Genomic DNA, 26,052 nt, shown 5'->3' on the forward strand with positions numbered 1-26,052 from the left:
CTCATATGATGCCATCTAGTGGCGCCTGGAAACACAGCGAGTGGAGAGAGGGGCAAGGGAATCCCCAGAGCTGCACATGACGCTGCTGCTCTCTAAGCATAGCTACACAGGTGTAATGTCAGAATGGGCAGCCCGGAAGCAGCCTTCCTCACGGAGTATCACGCATGCTCAGTGGGAAGTTAGACATTATTTACCTGAAATATCTCCGCTTCCGCACCACGTACACTCCCGAAATATTCAGGGGAGGGAGGGGACCCCCAGATCTAGCTCTGTGTCGAATTGCAGCCCCCGAGCCCCGCTAGTTCCCGAGATAGGTTTGCTGCAATCAGTCTCGGAAACCAGCGGGGCTCGGGGGCAGCAATTCAGCACAGAGCTAGATCTGGGGGTCCCCTCCCTCCCCTGAAAATTTCGGGAGTGTACGTAGTGCGGAAGCGGAGATATTTAGGACGTTTTACGTGGCTGCACAATTTAATGGGACGCAGGCTCCTACTGCGCATGCGGGGCTGCCCATGCTGACACTACACCAGCGTAGCCACCACGGAAATGGCAAAGCCCTGGGGGAAACAACTCCTGCTGCTCTCTAGTCTCTACGCATAGCTACACCAGCGTAGCTACCACGGAAACTGCAAATCGGGGAGCCCTGGACTGTGGCCGCGGGCGTGCCAAGACATAAGAGGGGGGGGGCGGGGGATGCAGCACATGAGTGCGTGATCACTGCATGATCCCTTACAGACTAATAAGCTCACCCTAAATGCATGCTCTTTTTGAGAGATAATACTGCGTAATAATCTAGACTGATTATAGTATCGTCCCTAATGAGAACAGGACCTGGGAACCTCTGTCAGCTACTGCTACAGCACAACTTGAATCATATGAAGAGTTGAAGTGGAACTAAAGTGGAAGTGGAACTAAATTAAAAAGGAAATAAATATGACAGTTTCCATATTCGTCTCACTTCAGTTGCTCTTTAAACATGCAGATAGGTCTGCTTTAAATTCCTTCAGAAAAGTGAAGGCAGACACAGTTTTGAAGCATACATGGTAATGTTGCACATTCACTCACTTATAGAGCATTACCTCAAGATAATGTATCCATGCAGATTTTTTTTCTATCTTATACATGAGAAAGATCTTTAATTGTTATTATTGGTCAGCTTCGTTTCAACCAAGCCAAGTATCAAATTGGGCAGGGACAGTCAAGGAGACACTAATGATTCTGGCCAGCATGCAGATAAAATGCAAATTGTATGCAGCTTTGAATTGGGCCAATAAAATGCACTTCCTGCTGATTTTTGATTGGCTGTGCAGTAGCAGCACTGCCTCTGATGAAGCCCATAGTCCCGAAACAGCTGTCAGGCTTTTTTTTTGTCACCCCCCACTGTTGATGTCGTATTAGCTGAAATAAAGGGCTTTTATGGTAAGCTGTGCCTTGCTTCCTCTTCTCTACTTTGCATTAACATTGGACTTTGTTAGAGCACGCTACCTTCTGCTCTTTCAGCTTCTTCAAACTCACGGCTGCACCTGGTGACGGTACATGCGTCGCCACGCCTACTGATTTTGATTGGCACATGAAAGCTGAGTACACTTTGTATTACATTTGTATATAAGACAGAATTATTTGCGACCTTGTGACGACCACTACACCAGTGTCAGATGAGATGTTAAAGATCCTCTTCATTCTTTTTCTTTTTTTTTAAGATGTGTGATGGGAATACTTTGTATTATTACCTGGGTCAGAGCCAGATAGTTAGTTATTTTTAATGGAAATTCAACGGTGCAAAATAATTTACCGTTGACAAGCAGACCTATTTCAAATTCATCAGCTGTTTGGGAACAGGGCTATGGAGTCTATACAAAAATCATCCGACTCCTCAACCCTGGTTGGGAAAGGGTGTGCTTTAGATGACCTGAGTTTTTGGTGGTGGTGGTGGGAAGTAGTGTTAGATGTTGTTTTCAGTATGTTTACTATACGCACAATTGTTCAACATTGAAAGTTGACTTTGCAGATGTTTTTGAGAACTACAGTGAAGGCAAAATGTAGTTGTGTTTCAGTGTTCCTATTGGATATTTTGTTACAGTTGAATCTGAAGTTGTTTACATTTACCTTACAATGTTACATTTCATACCTGCCTTATCTCCCCTGTCTTTTGGTTAATGGGATGGTAATTTTCTTGCTGCTTAATTTTGCATTTTTTTCTGAAATAAACAACCTATAATCTAGTTTTGGGTGTAGTAGGCATGGGGCTTCTTGCTTTTCTTTGTGCTAACAATTCTTACAAGTTCTGATCAGAAGAGCTCTTAATGAAACCTTCTAGCCATTGACCAATACTGTTGAAAACCCTGCCAAGGCAAAATATTTAAACCTGCAACCTCCCTCCATTAGTAGTAGCAAGAGATTCGGCATGCTGGATCATCTCGCCCAAAAGAAGGCTGACTGGGTTGTTTTCCTTGTTCTTGCCCCTCTGTCATGGGCCACATATTGTCCCTCTGCCACCCTCCATGGTGACAGATTGAGCCACTAGCCAGCAGAAGAAAAAAAAATATGTCAATTGAGTTTAACCATTTTAGCCTATCTGGACGAATATGTTCGTCCAGATAGGCTGTGCTGCTGTGCAGCCAGGGCCGGCCCGAGGCAGAGGCTGGAGAGGCTCCAGCCTCAGGGCGCAGTTTAGGAGGGGGCGCACAATTCATTCAGCTGTCATTCCCAATTGTGTTTGAAGCAGAAAGAAATAAGAAAAGAGGATACATGACAGTGACTACAAGCCAGATAACTAGAGATTAAGGTGTTGGGGAGGTTGGGGGCCTTGGGGCACCTATTAGTCTAATAGCAATCAGTGTGTGACGGCTAAGATGGGAGGGGTGGGGGGGCGCACTTTGGTGTCTCAGCTTTGGGTGCTGAAGGACCTTGTCCCGCCTCTGTGTGCAGCTGCGCTGTGCACGAGACACTGCCTGCCGTTAGCCCCCCGCTCAGTGAATGGGAATCTTATGTACTACAGTATTTATTAAGAGTATGTACCCAGCTTAATATGTAAATAATATTTAGAAAATTATCTGACTTACCTGAATTGTGATATCAGTGATGGTCATGTAACTGTTGCTGCTACTTGTAGTCACTCCCCTTACTGTAGTGAGGGTAAGGCATGGGCAAGTTGTTAGTCAACAGCTCATCCAATCAGTGTGAGGATGTCAAGCTGGCACTCAACCAGCCTTCTACAAGGGTCAATGAAGGAGGGACATGTTTTGGATGGCATGGCTCTTTAGAGTTAAAAATGAAAGGTGGTGTTACATCATTTGATTACAGCCAGAAACAGACACCTGGGATATATGCATTGTGCAGAAAATATCAGGGGTCATGTGATTATAGACAACATGTCTGCTGCCAATGATAGTGGTTTCCACATGGCTCCCATTCACCTGTATAAGAATAGATGTGCATCCCAATACAAGTGGATGGAAGCTGACTGCACACATCATGATGCAAGCAAATAAAAGCTGTTTGTGTTTCAGTCAGGTGTGCACATCCTCATATAAGTGAATGTGAGATGACCACGATCAAGCCAGGTGCAAGTATCCCAACACAAGTTAAAGCAGATTGCAATAGACCCAGGTGTGCACATCCTTATACAAGTGAATAGGAGAGGGAACAGTATTCCTCTGAATGGCCTAGTGCACACCAGAGCGGTTTGCGATCCGCTTGCGGGTGCGGATCCGCTAGGGTAATGTTTTTCAATGGGCTGGTGCACACCAGAGCGGGAGGCGTTTCGCAGAAACGCATACTTCCGGGCTGCTGCAGATTTTGGATTGCGGAGCTTTTCTGCCTCAATGTTAAGTATAGGAAAAACGCAAACCGCTCTGAAAAACGGCAGTTCAGAGCGGTTTTGCAGGCGTTTTTTGTTACAGTAGCTGTTCAGTAACAGCTTTACTGTAACAATACATGAAATCTACTACACCAAAAACGCTTCACAAAACCGCAAAACGCTAGCTGAAACGCTACAGAAAAAGAAGAAAAAGTGTTTCAAAATCTGCTAGCATTTTGCGGATCTGCTAGCGGTTTTTGGTGTGCCCCAGGCCAATGAAAGTAGCCGTCACTGCATGCAACTGACTGCTCAGACAACACCCAGGCTAAGATCAGAACTTAGTGAGATCTTTTTCTTTTTATTATTGTTAATAGTTTTGAGGTTAAAAAGTAAATTTAGTCTAAATAATTTTTAAACTTCCCTAGAAAAGCCCTTTACCTCATTTTACCTCATTGCTCCTGACAAACGTTTGTCACAGATATAACTCAACTGTAATAGAAAGTAGTGGTCTATTCTGTCTGTATAGTTAAAGCGGATCTGAGATGAAAAACTAACTATAACAAGTAACTTGTCTATAAATCTTATCTAAAGTTTTTAGATAGTTTACACAGCAAATCTAGCTGAAAACAGCTTTAATAGAATGATTATTTCTTCCTGTGATACAATGACAGCAGCCATATTGTTTGTAAACATTACACAAAGGCAGGCATATCTGCATCTTGAGCAAAAAAACCTAATCCTCCCTCCTCCCCTCTGCCTCTGAAATCTTTGGCTAGTAATACCTCCACCTCCACCTGCCCAGACTGAGCTCCCATGAGCCCTTGCTACTGTCTGAAAGTGCCTTGGCTCTCTGAAAACCTGTGGGCGTGGCTTTTTTAGTTTAAAGGGAATTAGAGTATTAAAACAAAAGTATTTGGCTTGAGGAATTCCCTATAAACAATAGGAAAGGAACACAATTATGCAATGAGTAAAGGTCCGTACACACGCCGGACTGCAGGCAACGAAGGGTCCGTCGTCCCCTCCCGCTGGGCGGGCGTTCCAGCGACAGTCCGGCGTGTGTACAGTCTGTCAGCGGACTGATACGGCTGTTTCTGAGCGATCCGCCCGGCGGATCGCTCAGAAACGGCCGTATCAGTCCGCCGACAGACTGTACACACGCCGGACTGTCTGCTGAAAACCCGCCCAGTGGGAGGTGACGACAGACCCGTCGTTGCCTGCAGTCCGGCGTGTGTATGGACCTTAAAAGTTCATCTCGGGTCCACTTTAAGGAGACCAACAATTCATTACCATAATTTGTGTCAACAATGGTGATTTCTGGGTAGTACACCATAAGCTTCCCTCATACATAAGGTACTATCCACTCTACTCGAAGCTTGTAATTGCACTTCAGTGTTTTTCATATTGTAGGTATAAATAATAATACTGCACCTTAATGCCAGGCATATTTAAACCAGAGTCACAAAGTAGCTCTGGGATTAATAGGGTTTTAATTTTTATTTATTTTTTAAACATGAAGGGTTTGGGTTTTTCTTACTTTTTGTAATTTGCTTTGTTTGAATAAATGCAATACTGAACCACAATATATTCTGCTACTTTGAAACACAGAAATAAACTATTTTTAAACCAAATGGTCCTATGATTTATTTATTATATTGTTTGAAAGTTGGTTTGTTTTCTTACTGATCAGCTTATGGTTTTGCATGATTGTGCAAACCTCCCTGGTTTGTATAGACGAGCCCGACTCATACAGGGAAAAGTAGCTGAAACTGGTATGGACAAGCCCGACTCATCCTAGCAGTTCCTACGCAGGGTTCTGATTTTTCACACTAAAGTTCACAAATTTTTGCATATGAAAATTTGCACATGAACATGAATTTTTCTTGACAAAAAGCTGTTTTATATAAATTTGTGTTTGAAACTTTTATTATACCAAAATGTATACAAGACCCTTGCTTGACGCATTTTGGTAGGTTGCAGGCAAAAATTGCATGAGAATTAACTGAACTACTTTTTGCACAGATATTGAACACCAGGGAGGTTAAAGTCACAATTTAAACTGTTTGACTTCAAAGGATACCTGAAGTATTAAATATACTAATATGGTGTTGTCCTCTTTAGATAAACTCACCTTAGAACATTCCTGGTTTGCTCCAGCTTCGCTCAGATTCTCAGTTCTTCGCAAATGTTTTACTTCGGAGCAGTCTAATAACATGCTGGGTGGTGGCTGGAAAGTGTACTGGTTAAGGGCTCTGCCTCTGACATGGGAGATCAGGGTTCGATTCCTGGCTAGGTCAAGTACCTATTCAGTAAGGAGTTCAAGGCAAAACTCCCTAACACTGCAGGGTGGCCTCTTGAGCGCCCCTTAGTGGCTGCAGCTCTTGAGCGCTTTGAGTCCAACAGGAGAAAAGCGCTATACAAATGTTCAGATTAATATTATTAACATTAGCCACACACTCCCCTCAGCACAGAAACCGCTATGAATTGCATGGCCGAGTTCACGAAATACGCATGCCCAGTAAAAGGCACTACTCTCGCACAGAGGAAACAAGACGTGTATGAGCAGTTCATTTTACTCGTCATGCACAATTCATGATCTCAAAAGTGCTCAGTAAAAGTATGGTCATTCGCAGCCACATCTGCTGCAGCAAGGCAGGTAGGTTGGGTGCCGCATGGCACTAGCCTTTACCCCCCCCCCCCCCCCCCTTAAGGACCAGCACTGTTTTCTAAGATCTGTGCTGGGTGGGCTCTACAGCCCCCAGCACAGATCAAATACCAGGCAGAGCGACCAGATCGCCCCCCTTTTTTCCCCACTAGGGGGATGATGTGCTGGGGGGGTTGGGGGGGGGGGGTCTGATCACTCCTGCATGCGTGTGGGTGGTTGGGGCACCTCAAAGCCCCCTCCACCGCAGGATTCCCCCTCTCCCTCCCTGCCCCAGAGATCGGAGGCTGCACAGGAACGGATCTGTCCTGTGCAGCCTCTAACAGGCTCCTGCCTGTCATGTGACAGCGATCCCCGGCCGCTGATTGGCCGGGGATCGCTGATCTAAAACAACGCTGCTACTGTTAGCAGCGTTGTAAAAATGTAAACAAAGCGGATTATTTCCGCGTGTTCACATTTAGCCTGCGAGCTGCGATCGGCAGCCCACAGGCTATTCACGGAGCCCCCGCCGTGAATTGACAGGAAGCTGAGCGGCGGTTTCCTGATTAGCCTGCAGCCGGAGTTGCTGGTCCTGCAGCTACCACTTTGCCGACGCGCGTTATGAGCGCGCGGTCGGCAAGTGGTTAAATTGAGCAACTCCAATGTTAATTTCAGCTATAGCGGCACCCAGTGTATTATTAGGGCACGGGACTTATAGCTGAAAGGAGATTAAGGTGTAGCAAGGTACTAGTAGTGTTAGGCATAGGGAAAGGTTAGTGCTATGAGTCGGTAGGGGGCAGGTTAGTGGTTAGGGTAATGCCTTAGTAGAATATTGGCAATACTGCTGATGTTCTACTTGCCGCTTCTCTCAGTGCCCAATTTACTTGCGCTCTTTTCTTATGTATGTGTGCTGCTTAAAGTAAACCCAGAGATCAAGCGTTAGTAAGTTTTTGGCCCAGGTTTAAAGAAGAGCCTACCACGTCTCATCGTTCAGTGCATTTCTGCGGTCAATTCATGGGTCCCATGTTTAAAAAATAAATAAATAAATTGTAGTTTGTTGTCACTGTGGCATTTATTTATTTTTAGATCGTATAAGTATATTTAAATCTGAATTGTGAGATTAACCCCTTCGGGACCACCAATGGTTAAAACACTGCGTTTGCGGCTGTTTAAGACTGATGCAGCATAGTTTATCGCTATGTTTATAGGTGGCTCCCGGGCACGAAATGCAATAGCACGTCCCCGCCGGGAAACAGATCTTGGCTGTCTAAAGACAGCAGAGTTCCGCACATTGGTCAGGATCCGTTTTCATTGCCTCCTGACCCTGAGCAGTCCAAAAAAATGAAACTGGTACTTACCTGGGGCTTTCTTGAGCACACCGAATGCCGCAAGGTCCCCCGGCATCCTCCTATCTCCTCTCCCAGTCCCGCTGCTGGCTCCATTACCGGCAACGTTGGGCTGAAGGTTGGCAGTTTCATCCTGAACAGCGTCATCGCGCCGGCCAGTGTGACAGTCCTGCACATGCACGGTTCGGAGTCAGAAAACCATGCAGGTCTGTCATGCCGTCCAGCGCAATGACGCGTCCCCATGCAGGAAGAAACTGCTGACCTTTAGCCCAAAAGTCGTCAGTAATGGAGCCGCCAGCAGGACCCGGAGAGGAGCCAGGATGCTGGAGAACCTTGCGGCCTACGGTGGTCTGGAGGAAGCCCCAGGTATGTACCAGTTTCATTTTGTTTTTGACTGCTCGGTGTCCCTTTAAATTTAAAAATAAATGTATATGGAGACTTTATCCATCCAACATTGTTTTTTAATTTGCAGAGAGAGCCCTCAAACATTACCAAAAGGGAGCTGCACATTATTGGACCACCCAATTGTTCCCCACTAGTGTGGTGAAGTTTCAATTGCATATCAGTGTTATTGCACTCTGCAAGTTCGTCTTACAAACCTTTTTGGGTTAGGTTTAAAGCCCAGTACATACATACAGGATCTTCTCAAAAAATTAGCATATTGTGATAAAGTTCATTATTTTCTGTGATGTACTGATAAACATTAGACTTTCATATATTTTAGATTCAAATATACACAACTGAAGTAGTTCAAGCCTTTTATTGTTTTAATATTGATGATTTTGGCATACAGCTCATGAAAACCCCAAATTCCTATCTCAAAAAATTAGCATATTTCATCCGACCAATAAAAGAAAAGTGTTTATAAAACCAAAAAAGTCAACCTTCAAATAATTATGTTCAGCTATGCATTCAATACTTGGTCGGGAATCCTTTTGCAGAAATGACTGCTTCAATGCAGCGTGGCATAGAGGCAATCAGCCTGTGGCACTGCTCAGGTGTTATGGAGGCCCAGGATGCTTCGATAGCGGCCTTAAGCTCATCCAGAGTGTTGGGTCTTGCGTCTCTCAACTTTCTCTTCACAATATCCCACAGATTCTCTATGGGGTTCAGGTCAGGAGAATTTCGCTTGGTACATTGAAGTGGCCGGGGCTGTTCCCATATGTGCGGCGTGCGGGAGCGATTTGGCGGCGGGCCAAATCTGCACGACGGGACCCACAGAATTCGCCTGCGTCGGGAATCCATGCGAATCGCCGCTAATGTATTTAATAGGAAAAACGCATGCTTTTTTACATGCGTTTTTATCCGCGATTCGCGTGCAATTTTGCACCTTTTTCAATGTTATTTTGCCCTGGCAGAGTCATGGTTAATTTCGCATGGCACCCTGCCATGCGAAATCGCAGGTAAAAACGCATGCGGAAACGCATCCGCATGCGTTTTTACAAGCGTCGGCATGCCGGCGAAATCGCGTCGCAACAGTGGAAACGGGCCCTAAAAGATATGCAACAGAATAATAACTCTTCTTTGTTACAGCTGATACAAATCCTGCAATAAATCTGCAGTGGGTCTACTTCCTGCTTTCATGTAAGCAGACAAAACATAAACATCCTTTGTACACCAATTAGCAGCTTCTGTGGCAGAGGATATTCCTGAGCTGACATGGCTGACAAATCAAATTAATTATTAGTCACAGATGAGGGGAAATTAGACATGTGAAACTCTCTACATATATACAGGGTGCATTTCTTTGTTCTCCTTCTGTCCTGTGCAAGAGTACAGGTCCACTTTAAAGCATGTAAAGGAAGTCTTAGGGCCCGTTTCCACTGTTGCGACGCGATTTCGCCGGCATCCCGACGCTTGTAAAAACGCATGCGGATGCGTTTCCGCATGCGTTTTTACCCGCGATTTCGCGATGAAGTCAGACTGGATTAGCTGCATGCTTGTTTCAGGTGTGTGATACAGCCACCACTGCAGCCAAAGAGATCAGCAGGACTGCCAAGCAACTGGTATTGTTTACAAGGAAACCTATCCCTTTAGGGCGGGGAATGTGGGAGGAAACCAAAAGCCAATATATGGCCAGTGCACACCAAAAAGCGCTAGCGTAAAAGCAAATGCTTAGCACTTTTTGATTTTTTTTTTTTTTATGCAATTCTAGGCATGTGCCTAACGATTTTCTAAGTATGTCTGTTGTTTTTTGGAACGTTTTGGTTTAGCGTTTATATTTTGTTACAGTAAGGCTAGTTACACACCGGGACGTTGTGTTATAGTGGACGTTATGGTCGCATAACGTCCCCTAACGCAACGCCTGCCGGTGTTGGTAGAGGACGTTGAGTGAGCCGCTCTTTCTGCACTAGGGCACTCCGCATCACGTGGTACCGCCAGCCAATCAGCGGCCACCAGTGCAATGCATATTGAGTAGCCATGTGCGCGGCTACGTAGCGGTCTCTCCCCGCCCCAACACTGAGCATGTGCAAACAGTCTAACGCGGCTTAAGCCGCTGAAACGCTATAGTATGCTGCATGTTCTGCAGAACGTGCAGCGTTACATGTAACGCAACGTGGGCAGTGTGAACAGCCCCATTGACTTAGTATTGCTGTGGGTTGGGGAGCGTTACAGGCTGCACTAACGTGCGCCTGTAACGTCCCTGTGTGGAAGCAGCCTGAAGCAGTCACTGAATAGCTTATGTGACAAAAATGCTTGGAAAATTGCTGTGATCTAGCACATTTCAGAGCAATTTTCCTCTTTCCTATACTTAACATTGAGGCTGAATCGCCTCAGAAATCAGCAAAAATGCTGCAGGACCCGTGTTTGCACTTGGGAAAAAAAGCACATCACGCTGGTGTGCTCCATCCCATTCAAATACATTAGCCAAGCGCTTTTCAAAGCGCTAGAGTTTTTAAAAACGCTCAGAAAAGCTCTTGGTGTGTAACAGCTCATAGTGTAGTTTGTGACATGGATTAAAGGACAACTGTAGCAAGAGCGATATGGAGGCTGCCATATTTATTTCCTTTTAAGCAATACCAGTTGCCTGGCTATCCTCCTGATCCTCTGCCTCCTAATATCTTCAGCCATAGCCCTGAACAAGCATGCAGCAGATCAGGTGTTTCTGACATTATTGTCAGATCTGACAAGATTAGCTGCATGTTTGTTTCTGGTGTTATTCAGACACCACTGCAGCCAAATAGATCAGCAGGGCTGCTAGGCAACAGGCATTGTTTAAAGGAGAACTGTAGTTAGAGGTATATGAAGGCTGCCATATGTATTTCCTTATAAGCAATACCAGCTGCCTGGCAGCCCTGCTGGTCTATTTGACTGAATAAGTGTCTGAATCACACCAGAAACAAGCATGCAGCTAATCTTGTCATATCTGTCAAAATTGTCAGAAACGCCTGATCTGCTGTATGCTTGTTCAGGGCCTATGGCTGAAAGTATTAGAGGCAGAGGATTAGCAGGATAGCCAGGCAACTGGTATAGCTTAAATGGAAACAAAAATGGCAGCCTCCATATACCTCTCACTACAGTTCTACTTTAAAAGGAAATAAACATGGCAGCCTCCATATTCTTCTCACTTCAGTTGTCACAGCACACAATAAAGGGTTAAAAAGTCGCTCAGCAATTATGGACAAAACAACAAAGGGAGATTTTACTCTTTATATACCTGAAGAAGCGGAAACCTACCCCTGAGAAGCGCATTGCAATCTGATCATTTTGTTTATTTGAATCATTAAATTACAGTTCTTAAATTCACCGTTGAGTTTTTTTTTCCCTGAAGAAGGCTAGTTTACCTTTACCTCCTCTTTGTTTAAACTTTTTAATAATTGTATTTCACTTTGGTGCCTCTAAACCACGTACATAACACAAGAACTCAACATTGACATCTCGCTAACAATCTGCTACTTGTGTTGCAGATACGAAAAAATGACTTCTAAAGTTCCTGGTCCACAGTCTGCTATTACTATAGGTTGTTATGGTTGTTGATCGATGCAGTCCGTGCCTGCCCCTTCGCACTCTAGTGTAATGATGCAATCCAAGCATCAGCCACAGCCAGGGTCGGGCTGACACATAGACTGGGGAGGCTCCACGATTTAGATTGATGACTGTGACTGGTTATAGAAAGATCTGCAGGCCAGGCAGCATAATCTGCCACCCACATGTGTTTATTAGATGCAGCGCAGCAGAATGAGCAGTTTTAGGATATGTGACCAAGGGTTTGATTATTTATTTGTAACACGGTAAAACAGCGAGAGTTACCTCTTCTTGATACCTCAGGGCATGCTACACGTACTAGTGTCCGCATAGCATGTGTTACTTAGCAATAGCAGATCATTTCAATAGTCGCATATATCGATACCGTGATTCTTCACTAGCATGGCCAGCCGCTACTACGTTAAAATCGGCTGTGCTAGTGAAGTATCGTGGTAGCGATATGTCACTACCGCACAGCTATTAAAAGGATGGGTGTTTGCTAAGAAAAGCACACTACGCTGCCTTTAGCACGCATAGCGTGCCCCGAGATATCATTAAATCACGTTCATTTATTAGTGCGCATAACAAGAGGTAGCTCACACTGTTTCAGTGCATTACTAATAATGAATCAGGCCCCAAATGAGAGTCTATACATTCACCTATCAGGCTGCAATCTCTTATGTGTGCTGTACCGCGTCTCAGCAGTATCATTTTTTGGCATAAGGCCCCATAAACGTTCTTGATATAAGGGTTTGTGATCACGTCAAACAAAATCTAGTGTCAGTTCAGGTTTCCCTGGTGTCTAATGATTAAAGGTACCCATACATCTAGTGACTTGGTGGCCCAATTAGATAATTATCAAATTGGATGAAAATTGGTGCCACCATGTGCATGCCTGATCAACAATGCAACCAATTTCCGGCCGAGCATGTCAAACGGATATGCTGCAAGCAATATGGAACAAGCTATGAAACACCGGGCACTGCCCCCCCAGTGCATAATTTATTGTTACACTTAACTGGGAGGGGTGCACTTGGGTAGCTCAGCCTCTGTTGGTTGTGGAACTTGTCCTGGCCCTGGAAATACCCACAGAGCCGGAAAAATCACTGTGCTCTAAACTTATGATACAAATTTCAAGGATTTTTCTTGCAAACACCATTTTACATAAAAGATGACATATGAACACTTTGATTCAAAGGGAATGTGCAGGCTCCATTAAAACAAAAAAAACTACTTACTGTATATTCCTGCATATAAGACTACTTTTTAACCCTTGAAAATCTTCTGAAAAGTTGGGGGTCGTCTTATACGCCGGGTGTCATTGATGCTGGGTGATACGCCCTATCCTGTTACCGCCTCTCGGATCTCCCTGCTGAGGGAGAATCTATTCTTCCATACCGCTCTGATAAACAGGTAGACAAGGAGAGCTGACCAGTCTACATAAGGAGAGTTGACCAATGCAACAACTCAATTGACTATATACTGTTATATACTGGGTAACACATACAGTACAGCACCAGTATCTGTTCCTACACAGCACCAGTACATGATTTTTTTAATTTTTATTTTAATTTGGTGTGCGTTGGAAGAGGGGTAGTCTTATAGGGCGAGTATATCCCAAACTCTATATTTTAACTGCAAAGTTGGGGGGTCGTCTTATACGCCCAGTCGTCTTATACGCCGGAATATACGGTACCCGGGGCTTCCTCCAGCCTGTGGCAGCCGCTATGTCCCACACCGCAGCTCTGCTCTAAGCCGCTGGCTCCCGGTCCCCTCTGCTGCAGAGGCCGAGCACCGCTGTCAAATCCACGTTGTCCGGAGTATAGTGCGCAGGCACAGTAGTCTACACAGTACACACTGGACAACGTGGACTTGATTGACAGTGGCGCTCGTGCAGGTGCAGTAGAGGACTACCTGGCAAGGTCGGTCTCTGGACATAGCGGCTGCCAGGGGCTGAAGGAAGCCCCGGGTACATAAATCTTTTTTGTTTTGTTTTTAGGTTGCATGGATATTCCCCCTTTAAAAAAAAAAAAAGTGTAAGTGTATACTCACACCATATCAGCTGCAGATAAGATAGAAAATACACACCCAGGACATCCAAATTCCTTGGATCAGAACCATTACAATACCAATTTAATTTGCACACTGTGAAAATGACATAACTGCTGTGTCCTTCCTCTTGTCTCCTGGATGTTCACTGCTCATTTGCAGCTGCAGTACAGACTGTACCTCAAAGCACCATCGAGAATAATGAATTGTTTTATTAGTATGACATCAATTCCCTCTTTCTGGGGCAAAGGAGACCACTATGTTGGTACTTGAGTTAAATTAAAAAGCAATCTTTTTAAACCTAAAAAGCAATCTTTTTAAGCCTTCTCAGTAATTCGGAGATAAGCAAAAGTCACGTACATCATAAAATGATGAGGAGAACCATTCAGTTCACATTACTAGGTGGTATCATCATTCTTCTGGTGAAGTCCAAACATAAAATCTGCTGGTAAAGTCTCTGGAGTCATCCGAGATAACTGATCATCATGTGATCGCAAAGTCCAAAGCTTCTCCAGTTCATAGGTGTTCCTGGCTTCTGGCAGCATAAAGTGCACCACAATATTACCTAGGTGGAAGAGCGCAAGAAGTCACATGGCATGAACAAATGGCTTAGATAATGCTTGTGGGCTTATTTATAGAGTACAGATAGTCCCCAACTTACAAACGGCTCTAGTTACAAATGTCTCCTACATACAAACCAAGTTGTCCTCATGTACAAAATATTTTGCAATTTTTGATATTATTACAAATATTTGTTGTTACATTTACAGTATCGTATAAACTGTTGTAAGTAAAAGAAACCTTAAAAAGATAGATACTCACCTATGGAGAGGGAAGGCTTTGTGTCCCACAGAGTCTTTTCCCCGACCACTGTCCCCCTGTGAAAGTTATTCAACCAACTGGTCAAATACGCCTTCAGAGTCTTTGTGAAGGCTTCAGAAGTACTTGCCTTCGCGAGTACTTCTGAAGACGAGCGGGTCCGTACTGCGCACACACAAGCTCGAGGATGTGCAGTACAGATGTGGCAGTCTTTGGAAGCGCTCAGGCACACAAGTGCTCCCAAAGCCTTCTGATGACTCCCAAAGGCATGGACTTTCACAGGGGTGGGGGGGGGGGGGGACGACAGCGGAGGGCCGAGGCACAGAGAGAGGACTGGGAAGGCTCTATGGGATGCAGAGCCTTCTCTCTCCATGCGGGGGAGTGGCGTGAACAAAGAAGTTGGTCATGTTGATCCGCTGGGTGGATATTTTGTGGAGTGGGGTTAGGGATCGCTGTACACACGCCTATCAGCAGAGGAGGTCGTTATCCCATGCCTTTCACATTTGTTTGCTTACCGGAAAAAGGAACTTGTCATGTTGATATTAGGCAGAACATGTAACTTAAAGGGACACTTAAGTCTCTGAAAAAAAAGAGTTTTACTCACCTGGGGCTTCCAGCAGCCCCCTGCAGCTATATAGTGCCCATGCCTACTCCATCAGATGCTCCTGGCCCCGCTGTCAGCCACTTCCGATTTCGGCAACAGGAGCCTACAGGCCGGGAACGCGAGTGATTCTTCGCGTTCCCGGCCACAATAGCGCCCTCTATGCTGCTATAGCATATAGCAGCATAGAGGGCGCTATTGTGGCCGGGAACATAGCATATAGCAGCATAGAGTGTGCTATTGTATTGTAAGCTCAATTAGATTGTAAGCTCGCAAGGGCAGGGTCATCCTCCTAATGTTTACTGTTCTTGTAACAATATTTGTGCTGCTTGGAACTTTGCTGTACATTTGTTAGTGTATCTATGTTCCCCTTGTCGTCTTATTGTGCTTTGTAAAGCGCTGTGGAATATGTTGGCGCTATATAAATAAATAATAATATTTGTGTCGGCTCCCGTTGCCGAAACCAGAAGTGGCTGCCGGCGGGGCCAGGAGCATCTGATGGAGTCGGCGTGGGCACGATATAGCTGCAGGGGGCTGCTGGAAGCTTAAAGCGGAATATAACCCTGCATTTCAACTTTGCTCTAAAACATTATTTACAGCATATTATATGCAAAAAGCATTTTTTTTTTTACTAGACCAGCATTGGAAGGGTTAAACACAGAGGTTTTAAGTTCCGTGCAGACGTTCAGATAGTTACATTCTATTTAGTTAGATGTATCTATTGATAAACAGTTACACACTCTTTGGCTGTCCTCCAAGCTCCTTCTCAGTGAGAGAGATGAGTCACAATAAACACTTAAAAGATACATATTTGTAAACAAAAAGTATCTAACTGAAGTTCGGATGCGTCTGTAGAAATCTCTAGGGACTTTAAATCCCTGTGTTACCCTTCCAATGCTGGTCTAGTAAAAAAAAAATGCTGGTTGCATATAATATACTGTAAATAATGTTTTAGAGCAAAGTTGAAATGCAGGGTTATATTCCGCTTTAAGGTGAGTAAAACACATTTTTTTCAGAGACTTAAGTGTCCCTTTAAGGCCAATGCAAAAAAATGACACACAAAAATTTGGATACATCAACACCATGCTTTTATTCATTTTCAGAAAAATCGCATGTGATTTTCCTGATGTGTAAACACAATGCTACCATGGAAACGTAGCCTTACTTCGCCAATAGACAGCCTAGCAATTGGTACGTATTATGCAGTTGTTGAGTTCCCTGGCTAAAGGTGAGCATTATCTTTAGAACATTTAGGTAAAGATAATAAAGGAATATGGTATGTGGCTTATGGTCTCACTAGTGTGACATCACACACGCTTCTACGTTACTCTGGCAACCACGTGGGGCTTATGTATGGACGGCGGATGGCGCCTGGAGCCAGCAGTGGACGTGGAAGGTAATGTATAGTTCACCAGAGGGGGGCACAGCGTCGGGTCAGCGAGGTGGTGGATGCAGCGTCACAAGGCTGATTCCAGATCGATTTTAGCATGACATTGACCCGGAATCGGCCTGTGGTGTATGGGCAGGCAACAGATCTCTCTTCAATCAGATTTGATCAGAGAGAGATCTGTCTCTTGGTCGATCTGCCAATACATCGTCTGATGTATGGGCACCTTAAATCTCTCAGCAGCCATAAATTAAAATTATTTTACGCCTGAAGCATTTGAAAACCTACCACCCTGCTTCATATAATGCATAAAAAAAAATATGCTTTCCATATTTACCCAGTTAAAATAATGAGAAAGAAAGTGATCTCTTTCTTGGATAAATATAATAAAGTAGTAGAAAATGCTATACAATCCAAGGACACTTACCAAAGTCTACACACATCCAATCATCTGTGTCTCTTCCCTCTAAAAGGACATGTGGTTGGTTTCTTTTCTTTAAATACTTGTACTAAAAAAAAAAAAAAATTGGAAAACATTTAGTCAAGGTTCAAACCATTCTCGTTTTCTAATTTCCTTTAAAGAAAACATGTAATGAGAAAAACCTCCCCTGGGGGTACTCACCTCGGGTGGGGGAAGCCTCCGGATCCTATTGAGGCTTCCCCCGTCCTCCTCGGTCCCACGGCGGTGGCGAAAATCCTCCCAGAATGGCGAGGATGTAAATATTTACCTCCCGGGCTCCAGTGCAGGTGCAGTATTGGCTCTCCGCCTCGGAGATAGGCAGAAATAGCCGATCACTGTCAGGCCGCTCTACTGTGCAGGCGCAAGTCTCCTGCGCCGTAGAGCGGACCCGACAAAGATCGGCTATTTTCGCCTATTTCCGTGAGTAGAGCCGCAACAGCGCCCCTGCTGGAGCCAGGAAAGGTAAATAAATCAGCGCTTATCCACCTTGTCGAGAGGATTTCGGAACACTTCGGGGGAGCCAGCGCTGGACTGCCTGCAGCTACAGCAGAGAGGGAAGACTCGTTGGGACCCTGAGGCTTCCCCCTACCGAGGTGAGTACGCCCCAGGGGACTTTTTTTGTTACAGGGTCTCTTTAAAAGGCATATATTGGAAAAACACTACATTTCCCCTAAATCTGGGCTCTCTATTAAACCTTCTTTATGCCACTATTGGACTATTATATGTTTGTAACATGCTGTTGTGAAATAAAATTAAAAAAAAATCAGATACCTATGGAGAGGGAAGGTTCCAAATCCTATAGAGCAGTGATGGCTAACCTTGGCACTCCAGCTGTGACAAAACTACAAATACCATCATGCCTCTGCCTCCCCGAGTTATGCTTAAAGCTGTCAGAGTATTGCAATGCCTCATGGGACTTGTAGTTCCACCACAGCTGGAGTGCCAAGGTTAGCCATCGCTGCTATAGAGCTTTCACAGTGCTCTCATGGTGTCCGTGTTTCAGTGTTGTCTTTGTTTCAAATATGCTGCCTCCTGGACCTTTTGGAAGTCTTTGGAAGCACTCGTGTCCCTTAGTGCTTCAGAAGATGGGCGGCTCCATACTGCTCATTTTTGGATGCACTCAGGGACATGGGTGCTTCCAAAGCATTTGAGGATCCCCAAAGGCGTATTCAACGAGTTGGCTCAATAGGTGCAATGGGGGTGACAGCACAGGAACGAGGGGGCCATGAGAGGACCAGGAAGACTATAGAAACCAGAGCCTTCCCCTCTCCAGGTAAGTATTTAACTTTTTTTGTTTTTTGTTGAGTTTTCTTTAAAAAAAAAAAAAAAAAAGAATGCTGAATCTGACAAAAATAAATAAATAAAAATCGATTTTCAATCAAAATAGGAATCTAAGTGATTGGGAAGGGTCTTTCTTTCTTCAGGATTATGTGGGTGGTGAGAGGGGGACACTTGAGTTTCTAATCCCTCCCCAACCACTGATGGCGAGGTTGCACTGAAGACCCCACCAGCACACACAGCAACAGCATAAAGTGATGTGGGAGATTTAAAAAAAAAATGGATGAGAAAGGGTTAATTCGCTGTAGTAATTTCTTTCCAATCTTGCATACAGGGTTTCTCACTTGGCTCGCTCATCTTCTGGAACTCCCCAAGGACTCTGAAATGTGTAACATTTTCTGGATGGAGTTCAGTCAGGGATGTTCTGACAATGACAGATACTCTAAAGTTAACATGTCAAAATATACAGGCCCTACCAACACACCTACGTAATTTATGTGAGCTGAAAATTGGACCTTACCACTTGCAGAGTGTACTGTGCCATTGCTTGCAGATGCCTCGTAGAGGCTGCTCCAACTATTACAAAATACTCTGCATACTTCATCTCTGGAGGCGTTCTGATTACACAAAGGTCCTTGCCATTCTCCTGCCGTAGCAGATTCACAAGTACGTTGATGTTAAACTCTGGGAGATCCTTGGCTGAAATGAAAAGTGAGGACACATTTTATTACATGAACCATATTTAACCAACAGTAAATGGACAAATAGTATAACTGTTCTTTGCTGGTCATTGTTGAACATTACAGGTGGCCTTTTCCTGACTAATAATGCTGCTCGGCTGTCTGCTTAGTGGGTCCTGCTTTCATTTTCATTAAAGTGGACTCTTGAGCTCTTGCAATGAACAGACTTAAAGTGTAACTGTCGGGCATAAAATCAAAAATCAATTCTTTATTTTTATTTGTTAAACAAGTAATAAGCATGCTAACCAGGCAATCCAAAAGTTAAAATCTCTATTACTTTTCTTGTTTATAAATGATCATTCCCAGGTTTACCTGACTCTTATTTGGTACGTTGCCGCAAAAAGAAGTTGCAGGGCATGCTGGGTTGTCTTTTTTCGCTTCTTTATTTTCCCTCAGACTAAACTAATGTACAGAAGCAAAAAAAGACAATCCAGCACCTTCCCTTGTGCGGCAACGTTCCAAATAAGAGTCAGGTAAACTGGGGAATGATCATTCATCAACAAGAAAAGTAATAGAGATTTTAACTTTTGGATTGCCTGATTAGCATCCTTATTATTTGTTTACCAGATAAAAATAAAGAATTGATTATGGATTTTATGCCCGACAGTTACTCTTTAAAACTGTTCATTCCACATAGAAATGCTGTAAAATTCAGCTGCACTGAGCTGTTTGTTTATTTAGATACAGTTGAGTGTAACCAGTGTGTAATCAGTAGGCATGACTCACAGCACCTCAGTGTTAGCTGTACATTAAAGACAGATGCTTTAACCCTTCCTTTGCTCCCTGAAAGGTTATCCAGTACATTCTCAGGGCTTTTTGGGGGATTTCTATAAAAATGTAATAAATAAGTTTTTTCCCTGATTGTTTTCATACTGTCCCTAATCTTTTAGAGCAGAGTGGAGGTTCTGAGCTCAGGGTTTGTAAAATCATATTAGGACACAGAGGCACATTCTGTATACAATGGCCAGCCTCTGTGTCCTTACAGTGTGCCTCCAGGCTCCCCCCGGGCTCTGCTGTCCCCCATTTAAAATACCGCCAAGCTAGCGACACGCAGATTGTCGCTAGACTGTTGTTTACCTCTGCCTGTCATTCAGCACTGCTCCCCCGCCTCCTGTATAGCGCGTCTCCCCACCTCTGTAAGCCGATTAGAGGAAGCTTACTGAGGCGAGGAAGAAAGGGACAAAGGCAGGAAACCGCGCTATACAGGAGGTGGGGGAGCGGCAGTGACTGACAGTCAAAGGTAAATACCAAGCTAGAGACAATCTGCGTGTCGCTAGCCTGGCGGTTTTTTAAATGGGGGACAGCAGAGCCCGGGTGGAGCCTGGAAGCACACTGTAAGGACAGAGAGGCTTTGTATACAGAACGTGCCTCTGTGTCCTAATATGATTTCACAAACTCTTTAAAGGAATACTATCGATTCACATATTTTTTTCAATTGACACAGGAATTGTTTGGGAAGTGCTGCTAAGTACTGGTGTATACATTTTAGTAGAAACTTCTTTGTTTACTGTTTGCAAAATACTTTCAAACTTTACTGACACCAAAACTGAGGGCTGACTGAGCCATGAGGAGAGGGGAAATTCCCCTCACACTTGATCAGTTAACTCTATGTGTAACTCTGTGTGTGACACAGAGAGCAGCTGCAGCTCCTGTGTCCTGTGTTTCTGACTGAGGTGTCTGAAGAGAGCAGAGGAAATGTAGCTAATTGTCACAGCTTTTCATACTGTTTTGCTTTCAGAGTTTGATATGTTATTTGCTTTCTGTAGTCTGAAATGCAACTCTGGCTGTGCATTGAAGCAGACACCCCTTCTGCAATTGATTTGTCCCAATATAGCTAAATCCTACCCTCAATAAATTAAAGCTTTTGCTTCTGATATTTAACATGAAAAGTAGGAAAATGTTTACACAGCTACTTAGACATTAATTTGCACACTTTCATTTTAGAACACTTGGGTATCGATAGTATTCCTTGGATATAAGGACATGGAAAAGTACTACGGCAGCATAATTTGTGTGGAGAAAATGGATGCCGTATGGGCTTGTTCACACCTAGGGCTTATTCACTTCGCACGAAAATGCCCATGTTTCATGAGAAACATCGAAAAATTCATGATTGCGCACAGAAACCGTTACACGTTATAGCGTGCAACAAAATGCACGCACGAGTGTGATAAGAGTTATCACGGCTTTGTGAATCACGCCCCTAGGGTGTTTTTGGTATTTTTTAAGGCGATTTTGAAAATCACCTTAAAAGCACTTGTGCAATGAATCCTTATGGGACTGTTCATATCTGCGCGTTTCGTCAGCTTTCCGCTGACCAGTTGCTGTCAGTTACAGTGGCTTGCAAAAGTATTCGGCCCCCTTGAAGTTTTCCACATTTTGTCACATTACTGCCACAAACATGCATCAATTGTATTGGAATTCCACATGAAAGACCAATACAAAGTAGTGTACACGTGAGAAGTGGAACGAAAATCATACATGATTCCAAACATTTTTTACAAATAAATAACTGCAAAGTGGGGTGTGCGTAATTATTCGCCCCCCTGAGTCAATACTTTGTAGAACCACCTTTTGCTGCAATTACAGCTGCCAGTCTTTTAGGGTATGTCTCTACCAGCTTTGCACATCTAGAGACTGAAATCCGTGCCCGTTCTTCTTTGCAAAACAGCTCCAGCTCAGTCAGATTAGATGGACAACGTTTGTGAACAGCAGTTTTCAGATCTTGCCACAGATTCTCGGTTGAATTTAGATCTGGACTTTGACTGGGCCATTCTAACACATAGATATGTTTTGTTTTAAACCATTCCATTGTTGCCCTGGCTTTATGTTTAGGGTCGTTGTCCTGCTGGAAGGTGAACCTCCGCCCCAGTCTCAAATATTTTGCAGTCTCCAAGAGGTTTTCTTCCAAGATTGCCCTGTATTTGGCTCCATCCATCTTCCCATCAACTCTGACCCGCTTCCCTGTCCCTGCTGAAGAGATGCACCCCCAGAGCATGATGCTGCCACCACCATATTTGACAGTGGGGATGGTGTGTTCAGAGTGATGTGCAGTGTTAGTTTTCCGCCACACATAGCATTTTGGCCAAAATGTTCTATTTTGGTCTCATCTGACCAGAGCACCTTCTTCCACATGTGTACTGTGTCCCCCACATGGCTTGTGGCAAACTGCAAACGGGACTTCTTATGCTTTTCTGTTAACAATGGCTTTCTTCTTGCTACTCTTCCATAAAGGCCAACTTTGTGCAGTGCACGACTAATAGTCGTCCTATGGACAGAGTCTCCCACCTGAGCTGTAGATCTCTGCAGCTCTTCCAGAGTCACCATGGGCCTCTTGACTGCATTTCTGATCAGCGCTCTCCTTGTTCGGCCTGTGAGTTTAAGCGGACAGCCTTGTCTTAGTAGGTTTACGGTTGTGCTATACTCCTTCCATTTCTGAATGATCGCTTGAACAGTGCTCTGTGGGATGTTTATGGCTTTGGAAATCTTTTTGTAGCCTAAGCCTGCTTTACATTTCTCAATAACGTTATCCCTGACCTGTCTGGTGTGTTCTTTGGACTTCATGGTGTTGTTGCTCCCAATATTCTCTTAGACAACCTCTGAGGCCATCACAGAGCAGCTGTATTTGTACTGACATTAGATTACACAGGTGCAATCTATTTAGTCATTAGCACTCATCAGGCAATGTCTATGGGCAACTGTCTGCACTCAGACCAAAGGGGGCTGAATAATTGCGCACACCCCACTTTGCAGTTATTGATTTGTAAAAAAAATGTTTGGAATCATGTATGATTTTCGTTCCACTTCTCACGTGTACACCACTTTGTATTGGTCTTTCACGTGGAATTCCAATAAAATTGATTCATGTTTATGGCAATAATATGACAAAATATGGAAAACTTCAAGGGGGACGAATACTTTTGCAAGCCACTGTATATATCGGCAGCTGTCAGTTACAACTGTCGTGTGCAAGGTAATGTCCATGTTTCCCTATGGCTCAAGTGGGTGATAATACATTTTAACAGTGTGCTGACCAGGAAGCTGTTATGAGGTAATGGCCATTTTCAAAATGGAGGATAGAGAATTCCATTGATTACAGTGGACAAATGGGACACAGGAGAGGAGAAAGAAATTGAGGAGTACACAGGAGGTAAGTATGTGTGTATGGTTATTTTGACTTTTTACTGTATTTTCAGTTCAGGTTCTCTTTAACAAAATAATGCAAGACTGAATATGAGTCAAATACTACCCCCAGGCACAGGGCTTGGAAGGGGAAGGTGAGGGCGTTGACATTATTAGGGCACACATTCACAATAATTACAGGCAGGGAAGCTGAAAGTGATTACGACAAGTTATGTTTTCCTCATGTTAAGTTTTTGTTTTTTTTATATTATTTTTTGAACATCTTTTACTTTGAACATTTTATAAAGAATAACAACTAGTAAAAACGGCCCACCGGTTAAATAAAAGGCGCTAGGCCAATGGGCACATGGCACACACGCCCGCAACCAAACGTCAAAGGCTGTGTCCCCACAACGCACGCACGGCCACAACCAACGCCCTCCTGTCCACCGCTCCCCGAAGTCCGCCCGTGTGCCGCGCATGCTCGCCAGGCACAACAGATGCACAGACACAGGGACAAGGACATTATTATATAGTATGACAATTATATAACCTCAGCATATTATAGTAAGTCTTGTTATAGGTCATGTTTCAAACTTAGATCTCTTCAGTGACAGGGGGTAATATTTAAGTTCAGTTTAACCTGCCAAACAAATATACAAGTTGAAACAAACTGCTCCTGTTAACTGCTAGTGAATCCCTTGCTTTGTGGGCCTGAAAATACTTTGTTTTTGGAGAAGGTATTATTTGATACAGGCTTCAAAAGGTTCCTTCATGAACTGCACAAATCACTGCATAAACATCCCCTTTTTATCAGGGCTGTGGAGTCAGTACAAAAATCATCCAACTCCTCAGTTTATGATTCCACCGACTCCTCTAATTTGCATATAACAATTTTGTTGATTGAAAGTATGTAACACTGTAAAAAGGCATTCATCAATGCTAAAGCTATATTACAATGGCATCTGCTTTTGGGACCAGGAAGCTGACAGCCTGTCATTGCCAAAGTAAATGCCCCAGCATGTCGTCTGTATAATCAGAATCACTGGAGCCCCATATCAGCTGGGTTCTGGCATGTAGCTCTGCAACATTGAAGAAAAAGACCTTTTCTATATTTGATAAAGAAAAGGCCAGGGCCATTTTCTGCAAGAGGTGGAGCTATACACCAGAACCCAGCTGATACGGGGTTCCAGTGAATCTTATTAAACACAGACAATGTGTTTTTACATGTACACTAGAGATGCAATTTAACTAAACTTAGGATATACAGTAGCTGTAGAGTAGCTGTTAGGGCTGGTGCACACCGAGCGGGTTTTTTTGTTCAATGTATCTCAATGGGGTGGTTCACACCAGAGCGGGAGGCGTTTTGCTGAAACGCATACTCCCGGGGTAAGGCATTTTTTGGATTGCAGAGACGTTTCTGCCTCCAATGTAAAGTATAGGAAAAACGCAAATCGCTCTGAAAAACGGCAGTTCAGAGCGGTTTTGCAGGCGTTTTTGTTTCAGAAGCTGTTCAGTAACAGCTTTACTGTAACAATATATGAAATCTACTACACCAAAAACGCTTCCCAAAACCACAAAATACTAGGTGAAACGCTACAGAAAAATAAGAAAAAGCGTTTCAAAATCTGCTAGCATTTAGCGGATCTGCTAGCGGGTTTTGGTGCCCACCGGGCCTTACATAGAAATCAAAACTAGTCCTTGGTAAGAGTACTTGTAGAGGGTGTAGACAGGAACAAAGAACATCGATTGGGCCCTAGGCCTAACTTTGGGTATATCTTATGCTGGGAATACATGGGTTGATTGTAGTGCTCGATTCTCTGCCCAATCGTTTTGCCCGCACGATTCTCTTATCTTCTGCTCGTTTTTCTTATCCTTTTTTAATCAACTTCAATGGTGAATAGAGCGGCAAAACGATCGAACCGTTATCGGACATGTCGGAAATTATCTAACCATCTTAATGGCTCAGAATCGAGCCATGTATTCCCAGCATAAGAGTGATGTACAGGTACGCTGTGGGAGAACGAGGGGATTCTTCTTCTAGAAGTGGCTGGATATTGTACTGGTTAAGGGCTCAGGAGACCAGGGTTCAAATCTCAGCTCTTTCTGCTCAGTAAGCCTATACCTATTCAGGGAGGAGACCTTGGGCAAGACACCCTAACGCTGCTACAGCCTACTGAGCGTGCCCTAGTCACTGCAGCTCTGGCGTTTGGAGTCAGGAGAAAAGCGGAATATAAATGTTCGGTGTCTTGTCTTTACATACGATCTGTACCAGGTTAAGGGTGATAGACAACACCTCTGCATTCAATGTGCACAACATTCTCAGTGGATTAATAGCAATGCAGAGAGTACATATAAGAATTAGAAATATTTTTATTACCAACCATGACTGGGCTCGTGCCCAGAATTGGGTTTGGCACATACAGTAGAGATAAGAAATATAGATAATAGAACAAGCATAAACAGGAGTACAAATTGATATTTGAATAAAACAGGAGTATAAAAAGGAGACCACAGGGTACAGTTTCAAACACAGTTTTACATTACATAGTCTATCGATCCGACAGCTGGGGCGGGGGGTAATAAGTTATGGGGGTGGGCGCTGAAGGTGGGATGGCCTGAATGGAGTTTAAGAGGTTGAGATGGCACAAAACCTACGGCCTGAAGGGAGCCGACTGAAAAAGCGGTGACCAGGGTATGAGCGGTCGCTGGCAATCCTCAGTGTTCTAGAGTGTAGTCTGGAGTTTTGGAGGAGGACGAGTGAGATGAGAGGACTTCCGATGATTCTCTCCGCCGACCTAATGACCCTCTGGAGTTTGTATCTGTCTCTGGTGGAGGAGCCAGCATACC

The 26,052-nt window shown here is 44.1% G+C and overlaps 1 protein-coding gene across 4 annotated transcripts in view; it reads right to left on the minus strand.

The window, feature by feature from the left end:
- Window positions 1–13,989: 13,989 nt before the first annotated feature.
- MALSU1 (mitochondrial assembly of ribosomal large subunit 1) overlaps window positions 13,990–26,052 on the minus strand; it is a 53,398-nt gene continuing 41,335 nt past the window's right edge. For all 4 annotated transcript variants that reach the window (XM_068270275.1, XM_068270276.1, XM_068270274.1 and 1 more), the window contains 3 exons: window positions 18,861–19,039; window positions 17,030–17,111; window positions 13,990–14,360 (listed from right to left, as the gene is read on the minus strand). In XM_068270275.1, coding sequence (XP_068126376.1) covers window positions 14,194–14,360; window positions 17,030–17,111; window positions 18,861–19,039 — 428 coding nt within the window. In that variant the 3' untranslated portion in view covers window positions 13,990–14,193. The remainder of the gene's footprint in view (window positions 14,361–17,029; window positions 17,112–18,860; window positions 19,040–26,052) is intronic.

This window comes from Hyperolius riggenbachi, chromosome 2 (assembly GCF_040937935.1).
Source record: "Hyperolius riggenbachi isolate aHypRig1 chromosome 2, aHypRig1.pri, whole genome shotgun sequence".
NCBI classification, from domain to species: Eukaryota; Metazoa; Chordata; class Amphibia; order Anura; family Hyperoliidae; genus Hyperolius; species Hyperolius riggenbachi.